At 39.3% G+C, this 20,384-nt stretch overlaps 1 protein-coding gene across 2 annotated transcripts in view; it reads left to right on the forward strand.

Moving 5' to 3' along the window:
- LRRC1 (leucine rich repeat containing 1) overlaps window positions 1-20,384 on the forward strand; it is a 136,276-nt gene that overhangs the window by 35,043 nt on the left and 80,849 nt on the right. Inside the window, exons 2-3 of one of the 2 annotated variants that reach the window (XM_049653840.1) lie at window positions 6,547-6,732; window positions 19,864-19,981. In XM_049653840.1, coding sequence (XP_049509797.1) covers window positions 6,682-6,732; window positions 19,864-19,981 — 169 coding nt within the window. In that variant the 5' untranslated portion in view covers window positions 6,547-6,681. The remainder of the gene's footprint in view (window positions 1-6,546; window positions 6,733-19,863; window positions 19,982-20,384) is intronic. The other variant, XM_049653839.1, reaches the window with a different exon arrangement.

Below are 20,384 nucleotides of genomic sequence, written 5' to 3' on the forward strand. Positions count from 1 at the left end.
GGTCTGCACGGAGGAAGAAATCTTTGAAGAGTGAGCAGGTTCTAAAATTTGGCTGCCTTGCCTTAAAAGTGTACTTCTATGGGAGCCTGCTAATTTGGGCAGACAGCCAGTCCTGCCAGGCTCAGGAGCCTGGATGCCATGTTTGTCTCAGCCTCTGCTGTTCAGTGAGCTCTTTCTACCGCCACTGTCTTGAAAAGTAATGCTAGGAAATGGCAGACAAGTCATCGGAGTGGAAAATGGGAAGTCTTACAAACGTTATAGGTGTGCTTTCTGTCCCTGGAGGTATGGAAACAGGGTAAGGGGCATTCTGCAAAGTTGATGGTGGCTTCAGAAAAAAATAATTTTTTTTAGCCAGCAGCATTGTACTGAGTCAGCATTCAGAAATAGAGTAGCAGTCAGTGAGGAGATGGGAAGACCTTTAGGAAGAGGAAGGGAACTGGGTTCTTTGTCTACAAAATGAGGTCGGGAACCATGCTTCCAGGATTTGGCTGCTCATCAGAATCACCTGGGGAACTTTCTAAAACAGTGTGCATCAGCCCCACTGCAGGCTCAGAGTCTCCGAGGGTGGAGTTCAGGAATCTGATGCTTTTGTGGTAGACTCAGAACTAGTTTGCTGAGTTGAGTGGGGCACAGTAGATGGGCCAGCTTTGGGGACCATAGACTAGATTGTCTTTAAGCTATTCTGAAATTATGATTTTTATAATCTGTTGATCTACTCTCGGTATTTTTATGGTGTGTTTTATTGCCTGTGTTCTTTCACTTTCCTTCTCTCGTTATTGCTGGCTTCTGCCCATTTGAGTAACTTACAGGCTAAGTGTCCTGAAGGATTTTTCAGGCAGATGACGGGCTTACTCACAGTTCCCTTCCTTCTCCTTGCTCCCTTGTGACGACTGTTCTGTCCATCTGGGGCTGCCCACCCCCACCGACAGGCTGCCCCACATGCGTACAGGTGTGCTTGCTCAGGTGTGATCTTCGTATCTCATCCCGGTTACACTATCCATCTCTCTTTTGGACTCCTGATCACCACAGCTGGCCAGTCCGTGTGCCTTGGGAGAGGCCCACTTGTGAAATGCATCTGGATTTAAAGATTTTAAACCTGAAGGGGCCACACCGTCTTCCAGCCTAGAGTCTCATTTTGATTTAGGTTTAGGGTGTGGGAGCACAGGTCCTTCCAAGGCAGCCTGAAATGAGAAGGGATGTCCCACCACACCCTGGCTCAAGATTGCAAAAGGAGAATAAAGAACCGTCAACAATTGCCATGGGTAACATATTAAAAGTTTGTATTTGATAAGGTGCACTGTTCTGAAGGTGCCCATATATACTCATGTTCCCACATTCAAGCCCATGTCATGTTTGACTTGCCCCTGTCAGCAGATTTTTAATTCAGAGCAACTATAGGGCAAATATGTGGGGCAAAGGGGAAATCTTGCTTTATGCACATTTCAAGAACTGTTCACATTTTTCATCACTTTAATCCAAGGTTTCTCAACTTTAGTTTCTTTATCACCCTCTTGCCCTTCCCTTACCCGGAGCCTCTTTACACATACTTCTTCTTTTTTCTTTTTTAGTTTTTTAATGTTTGTTTTTATTTTTGAGAGAGAGAGAGTGAGTGAGCGAGCATGGGGGAGGGGTGGAGAGAGAGGGAGACACACAATCTGAAGGAGGCTCCAGGCTCTGAGCTGTCAGCACAGAGCGTGCTGTGGGGCTTGAACCCATAAAGTGTGAGATCATGACCTGAGTTGGAGTTAGATGCTTAACTGACTGAGCCACCAGGCGTCCCTAGACCTACTTAAAAAATTTTTTTTAAATGTTGATTTTTGAGAGAGAGAGAGAGAGAACAAGTGGGGGAGGGGCAGAGAGAGAGAGGGAGACACAGAATCTGAAGCAGGCTCCAGGCACTGAGCTGTTGGCACTGAGCTGTCAGCACAGAGCCTGATGTGGGGCTCAAACCCACGAACTGCAGGATCATGACCTGCGCCAAAGTTAGACAGTTAACTGACTGAGCCACCCAGGTGCTCCTAGACATACTTTTTCTAATTGCATCTTCCATCATGAAATTTTAATACCACAGATGTATTATGGACCACAAACCATTGTGGTAGCTAAGACTTTGAAAATACCCGGCCATTAATTTTTATCCTCTTGGGGGCCATATCGCCCTTGTAATGAATGCATGGTCTAACCCTGGCCCTATCTTAGGTAAGGTGTACTTTGGTGGTTCTAATATGCATCCAGGATCAAGACCCAGTGGTCAAAGCCAGTGTTACCAAAACTTGCTTGATCAATCAGATCCTTAAGCCCTTCTACATGAATATGATGCATTAATGGGTCTGAGGTGGGACCTAGGAATCCATATGCTTAACAGTTGCCCTAGTAATTCTTAAAATTTGGAGGGTTTGGTTCTCTCCATTTTGACACAAAAGTTGCTTCCTCCCCCCATTTCTTGTCTAGAGCTTGTGGGTGTGGGGCTGGTGTTACTTACAGAGCATAGGTATGCTCCAAATATCCTGAATTAGAACTTAGAATTCATTTTCATTAAAAAAAAAAAAAAACCAGCCAAAAATCGTGTTAGGTCACTTCACTGGACAACTGCACATTGAATATTTACCATGTAGCAGAACCATGATAAGTGTTCCGAGGGACACAGTGGTGTGTATAATACGGTTTATTAAAACAGAGGCTTATTCATCTAGTGAAGGATGTCTGTACAGAATGCTTTGGAGAGGCAGTTTGAATTTTGCCAAGGTGATTGGGCAAAAGGCTTCTGAGTGGAGCATTTAAGGGTGAGTAAGATGTTGATGGCCAGGAAAGGGTGTTGGAAACAGTAAATGCAGGATGCATAGCAAATGATTCACTGGGGATAGAACATGGGGTGTATGGATGGGTCTGTGGGTGTGGGAACTAAACTTGGAACGACCACTGGGGCAATTGTGGGGCAGAAGGTAGACAAGACAGGATGCTGGCCTTGCAGCAAGAGAGGCTGGGTGTGAGGCGTGGCTTCATGTGCCATGTTGCTTTCCAAAGTTCAGTTGGTAATGACTTATTGCTTACTGGGTGGTTCTCTTGGTGGCATGAGATATAAGAAGGGACTTTACAAGCTATCAGGACCTACAAAAATGTTGATGATGGCATAGACTATGCTCAGGTTAAGGCATCCCTGAATATGAAATGAAGGAGTTTGTCCTTTGTTCTGGAACTAGTGGATAGCCCTTGGAAAGCTTTGAGAAGACATGTTTATACTGGTTAGGGGTCAAGTAGACTTAAAGGCTTACCTGAAGGCTTAATCATGGCCTTTGGAACATGGTGTTTGGAGCATAACCCATTTGAGAGTTGGAGGCTCTCAGTTTAAAGACCAAGGAAAAGACACGTGAGTAATTTGTGTCACCTGCTTTCCTTCCTTCCTTTTTCATAATTAGAATCAGAGACTGTTGGCCCTGGAAGGAAGCCAGAGATCTGGTTGAGTCTCTTTGCCGTCTTGCACAGGGCCAGGACTAGAGAAGGCCAGCCACAGGGCAGCACCCTGCGGTTCTGAGCCAGGCAGGTTATCACCCGAGCTTCCGGCTGCCGAGCCATCTCTGATGTGCACAGCCCCTCTCTTGTTTAGGCCTCCAGGCCATCCACTCCCACCCTGTGTCCATTTTGTGTGCAGGTCAGGCCCATCCTTAAGTCTTGACTTGCTTTGCACTAAGTTACTGAGCTTCCCCAAAATCCATACAGCCCTTCCCTGTAAGTTTTCGTTCACTTTTTTTGTTTTATTTTGTTTTTCATGATTTGATTATGATTAATGATTTGATTTGATGAAACACTTGTTTTGAATTTACTTGCTATGTTTGGATAGTAGCTTGAGTACTTGGTGGAATGTGGGTTACCGGACTTGCGAGCTAGTTGTGAAGGTCCCTTCTTGAGGCTCTTTAAACTTTTGATCCCAGCTATCTGTTGATGAATGTGTATAATGTCTTTTGTTTGTGGTCCTTCTCTGCTTTCGAAAACGAAATAAGTCTTAAAACGTGTCAGCGTGATCCTTGTTCAACACTGAGCTCCATCCTAACACTATACTCCATAGATAGCAAGATTTGTAATCGGATCTAAATGTCTTACATTTGAAGTCTTAGTAACTTGGGTATCTACGAGGGTGTGCTGTATGGTGGCGTAATAGCAGTTGTAGCTGACATTTATTAAGCTTTTCTCGCATGCCAGGCACTGTTGTAAACACTTCACCTATGTTCATTCGTATAATTATCACTATAGTTCTATGCGAGATAGGTGCTGTTATTACCCCCTTTTACAGATGAGGAAACTGAGGCATGGAGAGGTTAAACAACTCGTTTGAGGTCACACAAACAAACAGTAAATTAGGGAATTGGAATTACAGACCTTGGATTCCATGGTGCTTCTTTGCCCTACTGTTTACAGTAGACAGGTGGACACACCTGTGTAAACTGAGTTCAGGTATGTGAACTCTCTGTGCCCCAGTTTCATTATTTGTGAAATTAAAGTGGTTGCCTGGCTCAGGGTTACAGGATTAAATAAGATTATGTATGTGAAGTCCCTAGACTAGTACCTGGCACATTAGAGGTATTTCTCATTATTTTAGAGCTGCTTTTGTAAAAAGTGAAGTGTTAGAAAGTTTTTGAAATTAGATTTTTCAAATTCTGCTCTTATGTAGTGTTTTAATTATAAATTGCTTTACCCCATGTGTAGGAGATATCCTTTCTTAAAAGAAGTCTTTGATGAGTAGTCTGTCCGGATTGCCAAGCTGTGGAAGGTGCTTTCCAAGGGGAAAAGGACACAGTGGTACCAGGTCAGGGTCGGCCCCCATGGGTGCTGATGACATGGTATAATGAGCCACAACATGAATAAATGAATTCTACATACCTGGGTAAAAAGCTAGACTCAGCTGGGAATAGGAGGCTGGGGCAGTAGTAGCCTAGAAGTCCGGGACCACAGAAGTACCTGAAAACATTGCCCTGGCAGGATACGGAGCATGGTTCATGCCATCTTATCTGGACACTGGGATCTGTTGCTTAATTCCTGGAAGTCCAGGAACTGGAGCAGTGCTGTTGTCTCACATACTTTATTTTGGGATTCATGTTGGGGAGTATCCTTTATGATTCCTACATTTCCTTTTTCTTGAATGTTCCTCAGATGTTCTTTTTGATTTCATGTCACAGAGATTTCTGACTGTGAGAATCACTCTTGCGGTGATGTCCTGAATAAGTACTTAGTATGTAGTCTTTATTCCGAGGAACCAACTGGTCAGCAATACAAGCACACTGCCAGAACTTCTTTGAAGAGCTTTGTCACAGTGAAAGAACCATGTCCTTAGACAGATGCTGTGGTTAGCGAGTGGAGTGGCTCCTTGTGTGGTCCACAGGCCATCATCTAGCATTGCTGTAACATTCTTTTTTTTTAATTTGTTTTTTTTTAATGTTTATTTATTTATTGTGAGAGAGCGAGCGAGCAGGGGTAGGGACAGAGAGGGAGAGAGGGAGAGAGAGAATCCCTAGCAGGCTGCCAGTGCAGAGTGCGATGCGGGACAAACTCATGAACTGTGAGATCATCACCTGATCCAAAACCAAGAGTCAGACGCTTAACCGACTGAGCCACCCAGGTACCCTTCTTTTTTTTTTTTTTTTTTTAAATTGAGATGTATATTCTTACATTAAATGAGTGCTAAGAATGTCAGTTTGGCCGCTTACCTAATAAGTTGCTGGTAAATAGTAAAAGTAAAATTTAAGGAATGTCAGAAAGAGCGGCTCAAAGATGTACCCCTGAGAGCTGTGCCTTTCCCTCATCACAAAGAAAGCAGACTTGTTAGACTTCCACATTTAATCAGATGTAACTGCAGACTATGGGAATTGAACAGACTCTTTTGGACACTAATGGTTTCTCTTGTTCCTTAAACAGTGGGGCAATTCAGAAAGTTTTCAAAATTAGGCCTTGTGTTTGTGGTTCTTCATCTGGATTAATATTAGAGTTTAATATTTAGTTCAGTTTGTGGGGCTAAAATATAGCGATCAGCATGAGCTCTGTTTTGTTTTTGCTTGACTGTTTGCGAGTTGCTAGGGAATCTACTCTCAGTTTTTTCCATCTTGCTTCTCACCACTGTTTTGGTCAGCCAGTAGGAAATAGTGTGAATTTAGTATGTGTGAGAAACTTAAATCAGAGAGAGGACTTATCTTGAAGATGGAAAGCTGCTCTTACAGGAGCTATAAACACTTAGCAATGTAAGCGTATCAGGGGGAGAGACACTTTTATACTAAAATTACTTAATTTTAATCTTAAAATGTGATTTTAGAAAAGTCAAAATGTATGTCGTAGCTCATGTGTATTCAGAATATGTAGAAAATGCTTTGTGGCAAATCAAGCCCTTCCCCACTGCTAAATTCTGCAGTGATCCTTCTATTTCTAAATGCCGAATATCTGGTTAGGGCCAGCAGTGACTTTTTAGCCTATGCAAAGATCAGGTTGCACATTTAAATTGTTTGGAGTCATGTGAGACTTCAGTAAGTATGCATCTGATGCTTGGATTATTTGTTCTTTCAGTGTTTGCTAGAGTCTACTGCTTGATGATGCACTCCCGCCTCTTTTGGAAAAGTACCTTGGCAGTTCCTTGAAACCAGCTCTCCAAAATAAATACAGTAACATCATGACTGCCACTGCAGGGCTACCGCTTAAGCCATGCAGCAGTTTGTTAGAGACGGGTTCGCGGCTGCAATACCCCAAAATGCCGTACGTACTAAGTGGTTAGCGAGGTCCTTCCTCCAACCCTTCAAGGTCTCCTGATAATGGTTTAAAACAGTTTGGTCATCTTCAGCATTACTGAGAATAAGAGACACAGTTCTTCTCTTTCCCCTTTACTTACAATTAGTACACACTAAAAGTGCCGTTAAATGTTGCCCTAGAAGTTTATGGGCCATTCTTGAATGATCGGACTCTGATAACTCAGATTAATTTTTTTAAGTGCTGTGGCAGTAACTGAATTCCCCCATTTGTTGCTTGCTATCCAAAAAGGTCAAACCTTGGCTAGGGAGGTATCCATTTATTGCTTCAGGAGACGAAAAACATTAACTAATAGGCAGTCCAAGGTATCCTATTCTTCCAAAGACAGGGACGCATCAGTGTTGCCCATCTTTATTCTTAGCTGAGCCTGTTAGTTCAGAAGAACTGATTGTTGATCCACATGCTGGTGTATTTCCTGAGAAAATTCAGTAACAGTATTCCTAACATAATTTCTCTGAATAATCCATTCTTATGAATGGTGTTGTGTGCCTGATCATAAAACAGCTTAATTGACTTAAAAAAAATTTAACCTGTAGGGGCATAACATGACAGGAGGCATTTATTTTCTTTTCATAGCATTTTGTTCCTCGTTTATTATGATTTTCACTTGCTCCCTTGTAGTCCACATATTTTGTGTCAGCTCCTGGATGTTCCTTGAGAGTAAGAGCTACATCTTGTTTGAACATCTTTTTCTCCACTTCAAAACTCTGCATAAAATAGGCACATTGTGTGTGTGTATATGCATACATATATTATACATATATATACATATATGTGTTAAGTACCATGTGTATGTACATATATGTGCATATGTATACATATATATATGTGTGTATATGTACACATATATGTATATATACATGTATGTATACATACATATACATATATGGGTATATATACACACACACAGTGGCTGTATATATGTATATATACACGGTACTTATTAATGCTGTTAGCTTGGATAAATTGTGTTGAATCCAAGAGACACTTTCCACTAAACGAAGTTTTATTCCATTTGAGCCATGTAATGTTTTCCTGAGTACAATATGTGAAAAATTTCACCTTGTTGAACATCCTGTGCCAAAATATAAGACCACTTTTAATAAACTCAAGTGAACATCTGTTTGACTTCTTTTGGAAGAATTTTTTTGATATGTAAACTGGTTGCAAGTTTTGCTTGAAGATACAGTTGAAGGAAAAATAACTCTTCCTTTAGATAAGTAGAATTTTTGGCTTTCTGTGGTGTAAAACATCAGCACCCAAAGGTTGAATGATCCCAAATCATTTCAATTAAATTCTTCTTTTTCCCCATAAGATTTACCTTTTTAAAGTAGTTTTTTCCCTAAAATTCCTATTACATACAAGCAAAATAGAGATTATACTGTTTATGCAATTTTGATTCTTTTTTGATAACCCTAGAACATGTGTGTTTATATTTTTAGATATTCCTCAGAAACATGACTTTTACATTTTTTTTATTGAAGTATAATTAACATACAATATTATATTAGTTTCAGGTATACAACATACTGATTTGACAATTCTGTGCATTACTCGGTGCTCACCATAGTAAGTGTGGTCACCAACTGTCACCATACATTATTACAGTATTATTGACTATATTCCCTATATGCTGTACTTTTCATCCCTGTGAATTATTTATTTTATAACTGGAAGTTTGTACCTCTTAATCCCCTTTATCTCTTTCACCCTGCCCCTTCCTGCCTCCCTTCTTCTGACAACTACCAGTTTCTTTTCTGAATTTAAGAGTCTGGTTTTTTGTTTGTTTTGTATTCTAGATTCTACATATAAGTGAAATCATCTGGTATTTGTCTTTGTTGACTTATTTCACTTAGCATAATACCCTCCAGGTATTGCACCTGACAATGTTGCATGTGCTTCTTGCACATGACAAGATCTCATTCTTTTTTTTGTGGCTGAGTAATATTCCTGTGTGTGTGTGTGTGTGTGTGTGTGTGTGTGTGTGTGTATGGGTGTATGTACAACATCTTATTTATCTGTTCAACTACCGATAGACGCTTAGGTTGGTTCCATGTCTTGGGTATTGTAAATGATGCTGCAGTAAACATAGGGGTGCAGATTTTTTTTCATATTAGTGTTTTTATTTGCTTTGGGTAAATACCCAGTAGTAAAATTACTGCATTATATGGTATTTATATTTTTAATCTTTTGAGGAACCTCCACACTGGTTTCCACAGTGGCTGCAAAAAACACTGCACAAAGGTTCCTTTTTTTTCCATATCCTCACCAACTTGTTGTTTCATGTCTTTTTGATACTAGCCATTCTTACTGGTGTGGGATGATATCTCATTGTGGTTTTGATTTGCATTTCCCTGATGATTAGTGACGTTGAGCATCTTTTCATGTGACTGTTGGCCTTATTGATATCTTCTTTGGAAAAATGTCCACTCAGGTCATCTGCCCATTTTTCAATCAGATTGTGTGTGTGTGTTTGTGTGTGTGTGTGTATGTATGTGTGTGTTGAATTGTATAAGTTCTTTCTGTATTTGGGATATCACCTCTTTATTGGATACATCTTTGTAAATATCTTCGCCCATTCAGTAGGTTGCCTTTTTGTTTTGTTGATGATTTCCTTTGCTGTGCAAAAGCTTTTGATTTTAGTGTAGTCCCAAAAGAGAAGCAAGATTTTTAATGGCCATATAATTATTCATTGCTTGAATTTACGATCCCATGTTAAATCCTTCCCCTGTGGTGTTTCAGGTTGATTTTTTTTTTTCACTTTGTCATATTTGACCCTTCTCTGTGCTGAGCCAGTCCTGCTCAATCCAAGTCTTGTCAGTTCTCCATCTGTGCCATCAGCTCATGTCCTTGGCTTGTCCCCTCACTCAGGTTCTCAGTAAAGTAATGAATGCTGTCCTAATTTATGTTACTTTTAGTATATGTGCTGCTGCAGCAAGCACCGAATACATTTTAATTTTAATAAAAGTTTTTCTTCTAATCATTTTAAATACCACTGCAAGCCTTATCTACTAATCATAGCACAGTAAGTAAAATTTTGATTTTCAAAGTGATTCACACCTGTTGTTGAGGGTGTAGGGTATACCCTTAGGGCATAAATATCTTTGTCAGGGTTCATTATTGGTGGTAGCTTGATAATGTATAAAAGCACCTCGAAAATGTGCAAATATATTAACAAATGATAGAGGATGAAATTATTAGCAGAGCCCAGAAGACAGAAAAATTGGAAAGAGAAATATTTTAAGCAAAGTAAATGTAAACATCTTTGTTATAAATGCTCAAGTATACATGCTAACACTCAGTGGGGAACTAATTTGCTTCTGTGAAATTTGTTTTACTCATGACCTTTTAGGGCCCTGTAATGGCAAGAGCCCACACCCTTTTCTTTGTTGCATAAAGAAAGAGTACCTGTGCTGCTGAATCACGAACCAATTAAAAAATTATATTTTAGAACAGGAGACTTTTTTCCTGTGATCTGTTTCATTTATTTGGACAAGAAATATGTTTCTTCCTGCTTCAGATTATAGAGGAAGTGGTTAGTTTTATTGAGGAGTTGAACCTTTATCTCCTTTCGTATTTCTTTTTTTTCTTTTTGGATTTTCAGGTGTTTATTTTATTATTTTGCTTTACAATTTAAATACATGTTACATAATTTATTTTGTACATGTAAAATATTATATAAAATATTATATCATGATGTTTTTGGTTTTTAAAATTTTTTTTAACATTTATTTATTTTTGAGAGACAGAGAGAGACAAAGAGAGACAGAGTGTGAACAGGGGAGGGCAGAGAGAGAGAGACACACACACAGAATCTAAAACAGGCTCCAGGCTCTGAGCTGTCAGCAGAGAACCCAATGCCGGTCTCAGTCCTTTCATATTTCTTATCTCTTACCTGGCTCATGCAGCAGTGCATGGATAGCAGCTTTAAATTTTGTGAATCAGTGTTTCAAATTCTTATGTATTTGTGAGTCTCTTTTGAATTCCATTCTATGTTTATCTGAAAATGGTTTAAAAAAATTGAATTGCCAGTTGAATAGACAGTATTGTTAGCCTGTTTTGAAATTTACCAGGACTGTCCTGGTGCTTGGTGAAACCTTCCCCTGTGCCCCCAAACTAGACTGAGCCTTTTTTCTTTATATGCCCTTTTGCTATATCATATTATATACTTGTTTCAGATTTCTGTCTACTGCTTTCCCTGTCTTTGTCAGCCTTCCCCTTGCCGAAGGCTTTATCTGGAGTTACCTCTCTCTGCCCATGATCCTCTAGAATTTGACTCATTTTCTTATCTGTCTAGATTACTTTCCTTTTATGTCTACTCTTTTGGCCTGGATCTAAGGGGCAGCGACACCACTTATGTGCTCTTACTTGCTGGTTTCATTAGCGTGCTCTTCCATTTCCCTTTCAACTCATTAATCAAGATGAAATGCAGCATTGGCACAGTTTTACTCTGTTATCCCTTTTGTAGCCTAAACTCCCCCTTTCCCTGTTTTACGTAGCTAATTAGAATATAGTTTCACAAATGTTTTCCGTTTGCCAGTTAACCTGAGCGTTTTATTACTCTGTGAGCCTCCAACACGATCGTGCTTCAGAATTTTCCTTAAAGAATGTTATTAACTGGCAGCAGCATTAGTGAAGCAACAAAGTGTGACTGAAACCTCAGTTTCCTCATCAGTTAACTGAGATCAAAAGCTTTACCTTACTGGTACCTATAAGGATTCAAGTAAATAAAGGTGCCTGGGTGTCCCTCGCTTAGTCTGTTATCACCAAAAGGGATTCCTTCCTCATTGGTATCTGCCAGCCTCAGGAATGGTTTGATGTCTTGACTGAGGTATAACTCATATGCCATATAATTTACCCATTGAAAGTACACGATCCGATGGTTTTTAGTATATTCAGAGTTATGCAGCCATTACCACAATTAGTTTTAGAATGTTCTTCTCACCCCAAGGGAAACCCCATACCCATTAGCAGTCACTCACCATTTCCTTGGCAACCACTAATCTACTTTTTGTAATTTTATGCATTTTTAACCTCATGCTTATTGTATTGTGTGCTAATAGGATTTTCATTTTTCTTAAGGTACACTGAAAGTATTTTGAAGTGCAATCCTATAACTTTTAGAACTAGAAAGAGCCCTTTAATCGTTTGATACTTTTTTTTTTTTTTCCCACAAGGGAACACAGTGCTAGGGACCTTCCTGTTCTATACCTGTTTACCAAAAAAAAAAAAAAAAAAAAAAGTCTTATTAACACTTATCAGAAGTTCTTATTTTTGAGTATTTGCTAAAACTCTTTCAAATTCAAATTCTAGATGTGACGTATGATTATTTGAATTCTCTGCTTTAGACAACTTATTCTGTGAATACTTCTTGGACTTTTTCCTTTATCTGTAACTTTCTCATGTATAAAAATCCTATCTTAGCCAAAGTTGGTGCACTATATTGTTATATTTTCTGTTTAAATTTTCTTTAGGAACATCATTACTCTGTGATCAAGCATAGAATTTTCTAGGATAATCTATTCAGTTTTATATGTTTTTCTGTGGCATACCTGAGCGTTCTACATATTTTGTGGTAGACCACTTACTCTACCAGATTTTGCCCATCCCATGCCTCTTTTCAAGGTTTTTGCCACTCCTTCCATCTACAGGTACAGATTAATTCTCCAACCCCCTGGCAAAAACAACAGCATGCAGATTTTAAGGTCTAGGTCCCAAGAGTCCTTGCAGCATTTTTCTTTGCCCCTTTTGAATTCGACTTGGAGAGCTTTATGTAGGAAGCCACTTTGTCATCAGGGAGAGGACAGAGGCCGTGTGCAGAACAGTGGGGCTCTAGCTGATAGAGTAATTGCCAGACCATCAGAGTCAGGCCACAGTGGATCCTGTAGCCTTTTTGACCCTCCGGCCGACTGTAGTTGCATGAGTGAGCTCAGATGACAGCAGCACAGGAACTGCCCAGCCACCCCACAGAATGTGAGAAATTGAAAAAAAAAAATGTTTTGGAATTTGCAGTGGTTTGTTAGACAGCAAAAGTTAACTGGTACATATAGGTATCAGCATTGTGGCAATGTTGAGATGATTAAAGAATGTAACCCATGTAAAGTCCTTAACTTACTGCCAAGCACAGAGAATCCCTTAAGAGAGGTTGATTGCTCTATCATATTGGCTAACGCATTATCATTTCTAATGTCATTTTGATCACTATCATCATTTTATTTCTCCTCTCCTCTGGATATAATGTCATTGCTTTTAATGAACATTAACTATGAGGAGTTAAAAGAATTTGATGCCCTTGGTGTTAGTTGTCTAGTATCTTCCTTCCTGATTAATAAGTAGTTTACAACTTTAAAAACTATTCTTATTGTAGGGGTGTCTGAGTGGCGTAGTTGGTTAAGCATTCAACACTTGATTTCAGCTCAGGTCATGATCTCACGATTTGTGAGGTTGACCCTGTGTGGGGCTCTGTGCTGACAGTATGAAGCCTGCTTGAGATTCTCTCTTCCCCTCTGTCTCTCTGCCCCTCTCCTTGTGTGCTCATGCACGTGCCCTCTGTCTTTTTCCTCTTAAATAAGTAAAACTATTCTTTTTGTAAAATAAAAAAGATATATAGCCAAGTGCATAAGGTTTGTAAATGTACAGCTTATAACAAATTATAGAATGAACATTTGTATCTGCCACTCAGGTTGAGACATTTAGCATTACTGAGACTCCAGAAGCCTGTTGGATGCCCTTTCTGATCACAATCTTCTCCCTTACACCTATAGGTGGCCACTAGCCTGATTTCATAAGAATCTCTTCTTAGCTTTTCTTTATAGATGTTACCACCTCTGTGTGCATCTCTAAACAAAATAGTGTAATTTTTTTGATTTTTCATCTTCATGTAAGTGGAATAATATAGTATGCATTCTTTTGTGTCTAGCTTCATTTGCTGAATATTATTTCTAAGATTCTTTCCTGTAATGACTTAACAGTTAGCTTTCACTTTCATTGCTATGTAGAATTTCATTATAAGAATATACTTCTGTTAGATCTACTGTTGATGGGTATTTGAGTTATTTATAGTTTTGGGCAATTACAAATAATTCTGTCAAACACATTCTTTTATGTATTCTGGAATAATATGAGAATTTTTTGAAAATAGATATAGAAATAGAATTTCTGAGTAATAAAGTTACAGTCACTTTTTATAAATCTCATAGAAAAGAACATTGCCAGATGATGCCAGATAGACAGTTGACCCTTGAACAACGTGGGGGTTGTGGGTGCTACCTCTTACCCTCACCGACAGTCAGAAATCTGCATATAACTTTGACTCTCCCAAAACTCCACTACTAATAGCCTCCTGTTGGCCGGGGGACTTACTGATGACATAAACAGCCAGTTAACATGTATTTGGTATGTTGTATGTATTATATACTATATTCTTAGAATAAAGTAAACTAGAGAAAATTGTTATTAAGAAAATCATAAGGAAGAGAAAGTACATTTATAATGGTGTACTGTGTTTATTGGGAAAAAATGCAGTTCAAACCTTGTGGTGTTGTTCAAGGGTCAACTATGTCCTGTATCATAACCTTTACCATATCTTCACCATATCTTTATCAAGAGGATTGGCCAAAAAGACAGTTCAGATCAAAGGGGACAGGAGTAGGGATGTGATGAGAGTTACGTGGGCATGAAAAGGGGCCACCGTTTAGTTGAAGGGTTAGAGTGAACCTGGGAGGGAAATCTTTGAATCAATTTGGTGTCATTATAGCTGGAGTCAAACAGTTTTTCGGGAGTTTAATGACTTTTTTTTTAAGTTTCTGTATTTATTTTGAGAGAGACAGAGATAGTACCAGTGGGGAAGGGGCAGAGAGAGAGCGAGAGAGAGAATTCCAAGCAGGCTCAGCACTGTCAGCTCAGAGCCTGATGTGGGGCTTGAACTCATGAACCATGAGATCATGACCTGAGCTGAAACCAAAAGTCAGGACGCTTAACCCACTGAGCCACCCAGGTACCCCCCTGGAGTTTAATAACATTCTTTATGTTGTTGTCCTCCAGGTGACTCTGTAACAATGTTTTATGTTTACCCTGGGGAGGAGAAGTTTAGGCAGTGGGGGAACAATTGACTGATCCTTGGCCATATACTAATTAAAAAGGACATAGCTGTTTTGGGACTAAGATTTCCCATGTCCCTTTCTAAGAGGAAGGGAGGTACCAACACTCTGCCAAAAGAGAAGGAAAAAGAATCTTGTCAAAATGGGGAATGGGAAAAGGAAACATGCTGTTCAGCCAAATTAGAGACTCTGCATCTACTGAAAACAAGGGTGGCTATAAGAAGGCTGTGGTGTGGCATAACAAGCCAAGGCAGTTTGGGTTCCTTTGCGTGTAATTGTACACAGTGTCCTCCAAAGTGGGCCAGTGTGCTGTAATCAGACATGGTATATAGTTGAAGAATGGTGTCTGTGTGTTGTGTCACATGATCGCTCTGTGCTGCAGCACCCTGCCAAGACAGCGACATGAATTGTTCTGCATGTGCCCTGGCTAATGTCAAGAGAAGGCAGAAGGGCTTATAGCTTGGTGGGTTTTTTCCCCAGACTATCTGAGGAAGTAGAAAACTTGAGGATTTAATAAAATCTTAGTGGCATGGTGTTGGTCTTATAAGAAAATAGTTAATTTAAAGCATTTGGATGCCAAATTAAGATCCCATCTGGGTAATGAGGGGAGGATTTAGGAAATACTGTTTTCATTTTGGGATCCTGTCAGATGGGGTTGTTTTTACGTCTGGTTTGTACATCCCAAGTTGAATAAAGTGGTGTTTGTGACAGGCTCTCTTTGAGGATGCTTTTAATATGCAGAACAAAACTTAAATTTGTCTGCTGTTATGATTTACACTAGATGTGGGGACTTGTAGGCTGTTGTTTCCACAGATGTAAAATGAACTTATTATTCACTTGCAGATCTGAGTACCTTAGTGACTTGATTTCTTGTATTATTTCTGAATGGTTCCTGAATGTATGGGATTGGTGATGGTTTTGTGCTTTTGCGGTTCTATCTTTCCTGGAGAATAAAGTGAGCTTTTCATGCTTGAGTAAACACATTGATGCATTATGAAACTGTCAGACTCTTTGAACAATTGGCATAAGCTCAATTATTCAAATATGTGACTCTTTTGAATGGCTTTTGTGTCAGCTAATGCTTTCGTACAACCAGTATAAAGAAATTTCAATACCTTTCCTTTAAGAAATTAAATCTCAACTGTATGATTAAAGAAGTCCACAGGATTAGTTCTTTCATTGAGCACTTTCATTATCAGGTACAGCTAATTGGTAGTAGTGTCCATTTGCTGAGATTCATAGTTTATTTTATTTAAAAATATCTTGCATTTTTTGTTAAATAATTTAAAGTTGTGCATTTTCCTTATCACCTAAAATAACTTTTTTTCTTGTGTTTCTTTCCTGTCAGCATGCACACGTGCTTTTTTACAGTGTACCTGCAATTTTTTCTTTTAAAATTATATCTGCATTGTAAATCTTTTTCAAGTTATATGGTCTTTTTAGTAATTACTTAGGTCTCTTACTCAATATTGAATTATTTAATAACATGCTGATCATTTCCCTTATTTTACATATATGTTTTCCAGTTTTTCCTTTTCACTGATAATAATGCAAAGACATACTGTGCCTTGTAGCTCGTTTTTCTTATTTTCAGTTACTGTGTGTTACAAGGACAGATGCTCCAAAGTATCATTATTATGTCAGTGGACTTGAAAACTTATGTTCTATGTATTGCCCAATTGCTTTCCAAATGACAGTGCCTTCTTTTTGATTACAGAAGTATATAGTCCCTGAAGCTTATTAAATAGTAGCATTCTTCAAAATTATCACTTGGAGAAGCCTGTAATCTTAATAGAGACTTTTTCCTTTGTAAATGTAATTTATATTTTTAGCAAAGCACTATATGCAAATAGTTTTTTTTTTAAATCCAGTGAGCTTCATTCATAATGTGACAGTGAAGAACAGTAGCCCCTTGCACCTCCTGTCCCCACCCCAGTTTCTGACTCTTGAGAAACCCCAGCTCCTGGCTCTTCCACTGATGTATGCCCCCAACACTGCTAAGCTTGCTTTTAATTTGATTTTTTTTTTCACTTTGTAGTTACCTTTTGATTTCTTTCTATGGAAGGTGTGGCTTTAGTACTTACTGTTTCTTCTCTATCCTCTCAATATTGGCATAACGTAAATTTTGCTTTTATCAATATGTGGATATTAAAACATTATGACCAACTATTGTTCATAACTGAGTCTTAAATTTATATTATGAATATATAAGAATACTTTGTATTTTTTGTTTTTTTGCTTACTTTGTTTTCTATGTTTCTAACTTATGGACAAACAAATCTTCTTGATCTTTTCAAACACATCAGATAATCCCACAGATGTGCATTTGCCCCCCCCCCCCCCACCCCGCCCCCAAATCTTTCTTCTGTGAACCTCCCTGTTGTCTGCAGTGTGGACCAGTCGCTCTCAGGGCCAGCTGCTCAGCTGACATCTTAGAAGTCTCTTCACTCTTCATTTCTGGGAATTTCTTTTGTTTCTCTCTGTTTTGTTGATTCTCTGATTTCTGGATCTCCGATCCTCCTCCTTTGAGATTTATGCTCACATTTAATGGGTTCCTGAGGTGCAAGGAAGAGGCATTTTTTTTTGAGACCATGCATGTATAAAAATGTCTTTATTTTGTCATCATACTTGATGTAATTTTAGGCTGGGAATAATGTTTTCTTGGAATTTTGAAGGCATTGCTCCATGACCTTCTTACTTTCAAGGCTGCTGTGGAGTCCATCCCCTTTCTGATTCCCAATTCTTTGTTAGACCCCCAACCCCCACCTCCTGGTCTCTGGAAGCTTTTGGAATCTTCTTGTTTCTGGCATTCTGAAGTTTTATATTTCTTGGTATTCTTCCATGTCTCTGGCATTCATTTTATTGGCCATATGGTGGACTTATCCTAACCGGAAGATGCAGTCCCCTGTATTTTCCTTTGGAATACCTGTTAGTTGGATGTCATACCTTGTAGACCAGTCCTTGAATTTTCCTGTCTCATTTCTCTGTCTCATAGTCTTTTTATTCTACTTTCTGAGGGATCTTGTTAACTTTATTTTTCATTTCTTTTATTAATGTTACATATTTTTTAATTTCTAAAAACATATCTTCTTCGAAGCTTGCTTTTTATGGTATCATGTTGCTTCATTTTCTCTTATTTCTCTGAGGGTATTAATTATATTTTTTGGTTGACATGGGTACTCTCTTGCATTAGGGGCTTTCCTCAAGTGTCCAGAAAACCTTGGTTTTGTTGAAATGACAGATCTGGGGTTGCATGACAGATCTGGGGTTGCTGGGGGTGCTTGTGTGGCTCATTTGGTTGAGTGTCAGATTTTTTTTTTAAATACTTATTTATTTATTTATTATTAGAGAGAGAGAGAGAGAGCGCGTGCATGAGCAGGGTAGGGGCAGAGAGAGAGGGAGACAAAGAATCCGAAGCACTATCCAGGTTCTGGGCTGTCAGTCAACACAGAGCCTGATGCAGGGCTCGAACTCACGTACCATGAGATCATGACTTGATCTGAAGTCAGATGCTCAACCACTGAGCCACCCAGGCGCCCCAAGCGTCAGACTCTTGATTTCGGCTCAGGTCATGAGCCCAGGGTCATGGGATAGAGCCCTGCATCAGGCTCCACACTGAATATGGAGCCTACTTAAGATTATCTCTCTTTTTTTCTGCCCCCTCCCCTGCTTGTGCTCTCTATGTCTCAAAACAAACAAACCAAAAAACAACAACAAAAAACTAAAACAAACCCCCCCCCCCCCCCCCGACACACACACAGACATGAAAGAAAGGAAGGAATAAAAGAATAAAGAAAGAAAGGAAAGAAAGAAAGAAAGGTTGATTGATTCAGACACTTGCGGGGTGGGGCGGGGGGGAGGGAAGATAGTTGGAAGCTCTTTGTGCATGGGTGGGCTTGTAATCTGGGGATTCTCTGTACTGTACTGTAATTCGTGTCTGTAGGGTCTGTTCTCCTGCTTGGGAGCCTGGCTTCGGGAAGGGGGTGGAATCTCACAGGGCTTTGACTCAGTCCTTCTGTTTTTAGTAGAGTGCCTCACCCTGCCCTCAGCTGTGCTTAGAGTCAACTCTTTTAGAGGGAAATTTCCGGTCTCCTGCCTGGCTATGCAGGGTAGAGAAGAGGATGTGGGGACCTAACTGTTCTTTATATAAATTTTCAACCAGTTCTCCTTCCTTCAGAGGTCACCTGGACCTAATTTCCTATTGACTCCTTACTCCACAGGGTTGGATTTCAGCGTTGTTTGGATTCTTTTGTTAGTTCCCATTGGTTCATCTGTTTTCTGACTTTAAGGATTTTGTGGCATGTCTAGTTTGCTTCTTGTCCTTTCTCGTTTTTAATTGTCTTCATGCATTTATTTCATATTTTTATATTTATATCCATTTTGTATAAATTGTTTTAGTGTCATTTTAGTACAGTTTTAAAGGGTGTGGGGCAGGGGGCGGGGGGAGGCGTGTCCTCAGTATGCCCTGGTTAATGGAAGTATGCATACTTTGCTTTCGATTGGTCAAAAAACAATTTGTTCCCTTTGCACATTTGTGGGATATTTATATACTTTCTGATGCACAGTAATTTCTATTAAAAATGTCTTTTAAAATATTTTATTCTAATTTTTACATAAATTTACTTAACACAGATTGAATATCATTTTCTATAAGTAGAAAGTGTGACCACCCACTGGATAGTTTAAAGGAGTAATTACCATTCTCAGTGAGCTACTTACTCATTTTTAAAAACTTTTCAGATAATTGTAGATTGATAGGAAGTTGTGAAAAGAGTACAGAGATGTCTTTGTACCCAGTTTATCCCAGTGGTGGACTACATGACTATTATATGACTATTACTTAAATATCAAAGTCAAGAAGTTGACGTTGGTACAATGCTCATTAATTTTTAAAAGACATAGTGTTTTAAATTTCATATGGGGCAGAAAGTGTACATTGCAAATATATGTGAGACCCATGCAAAACTATTTTGTCTTTCAGCAATTTTTCCAGCTAGTCAAATTACGAAAGCTTGGACTTAGTGATAATGAAATTCAGCGGCTCCCTCCAGAAATAGCAAACTTCATGCAGCTGGTGGAACTTGATGTGTCTCGGAATGGTAAGAAAAAGATTCCACTTGAATTGTCCATTTGTCTCTTCTGGTGCTGGGGGCAATTTTAGTAAATGTAGCTGGATAAATGCTGTTGGAGTTGCTTTTTCCGGTGGTTATGGAAAAGCTCTGTGTAAATTTGGGGATGAAATTAATGCCATTACTGAATAGTTTAGTCAGCTTACGGGTATTTACTGAAAATGTGTAATAACACAATTTTTAGATGATGATTTTCTCAAAGTAGGTTCAGTCTGATTCAGAGAGCCGGAGAGTGGACTGGGCAGTCATAATACCCAGCCCCCTCATTTTACCGAGTGTGACACTGAGAGCTGTTGGTGCGGTCATTCGCCCAGTGCTCAGAGGCTGCTGAGGCGAGGGGGAAGGGCGGGGCGGGGGGAAGGTTGGTTTGTCC

This window comes from Panthera uncia, assembly GCF_023721935.1.
Source record: "Panthera uncia isolate 11264 chromosome B2 unlocalized genomic scaffold, Puncia_PCG_1.0 HiC_scaffold_24, whole genome shotgun sequence".
Lineage (NCBI taxonomy): Eukaryota > Metazoa > Chordata > Mammalia > Carnivora > Felidae > Panthera > Panthera uncia.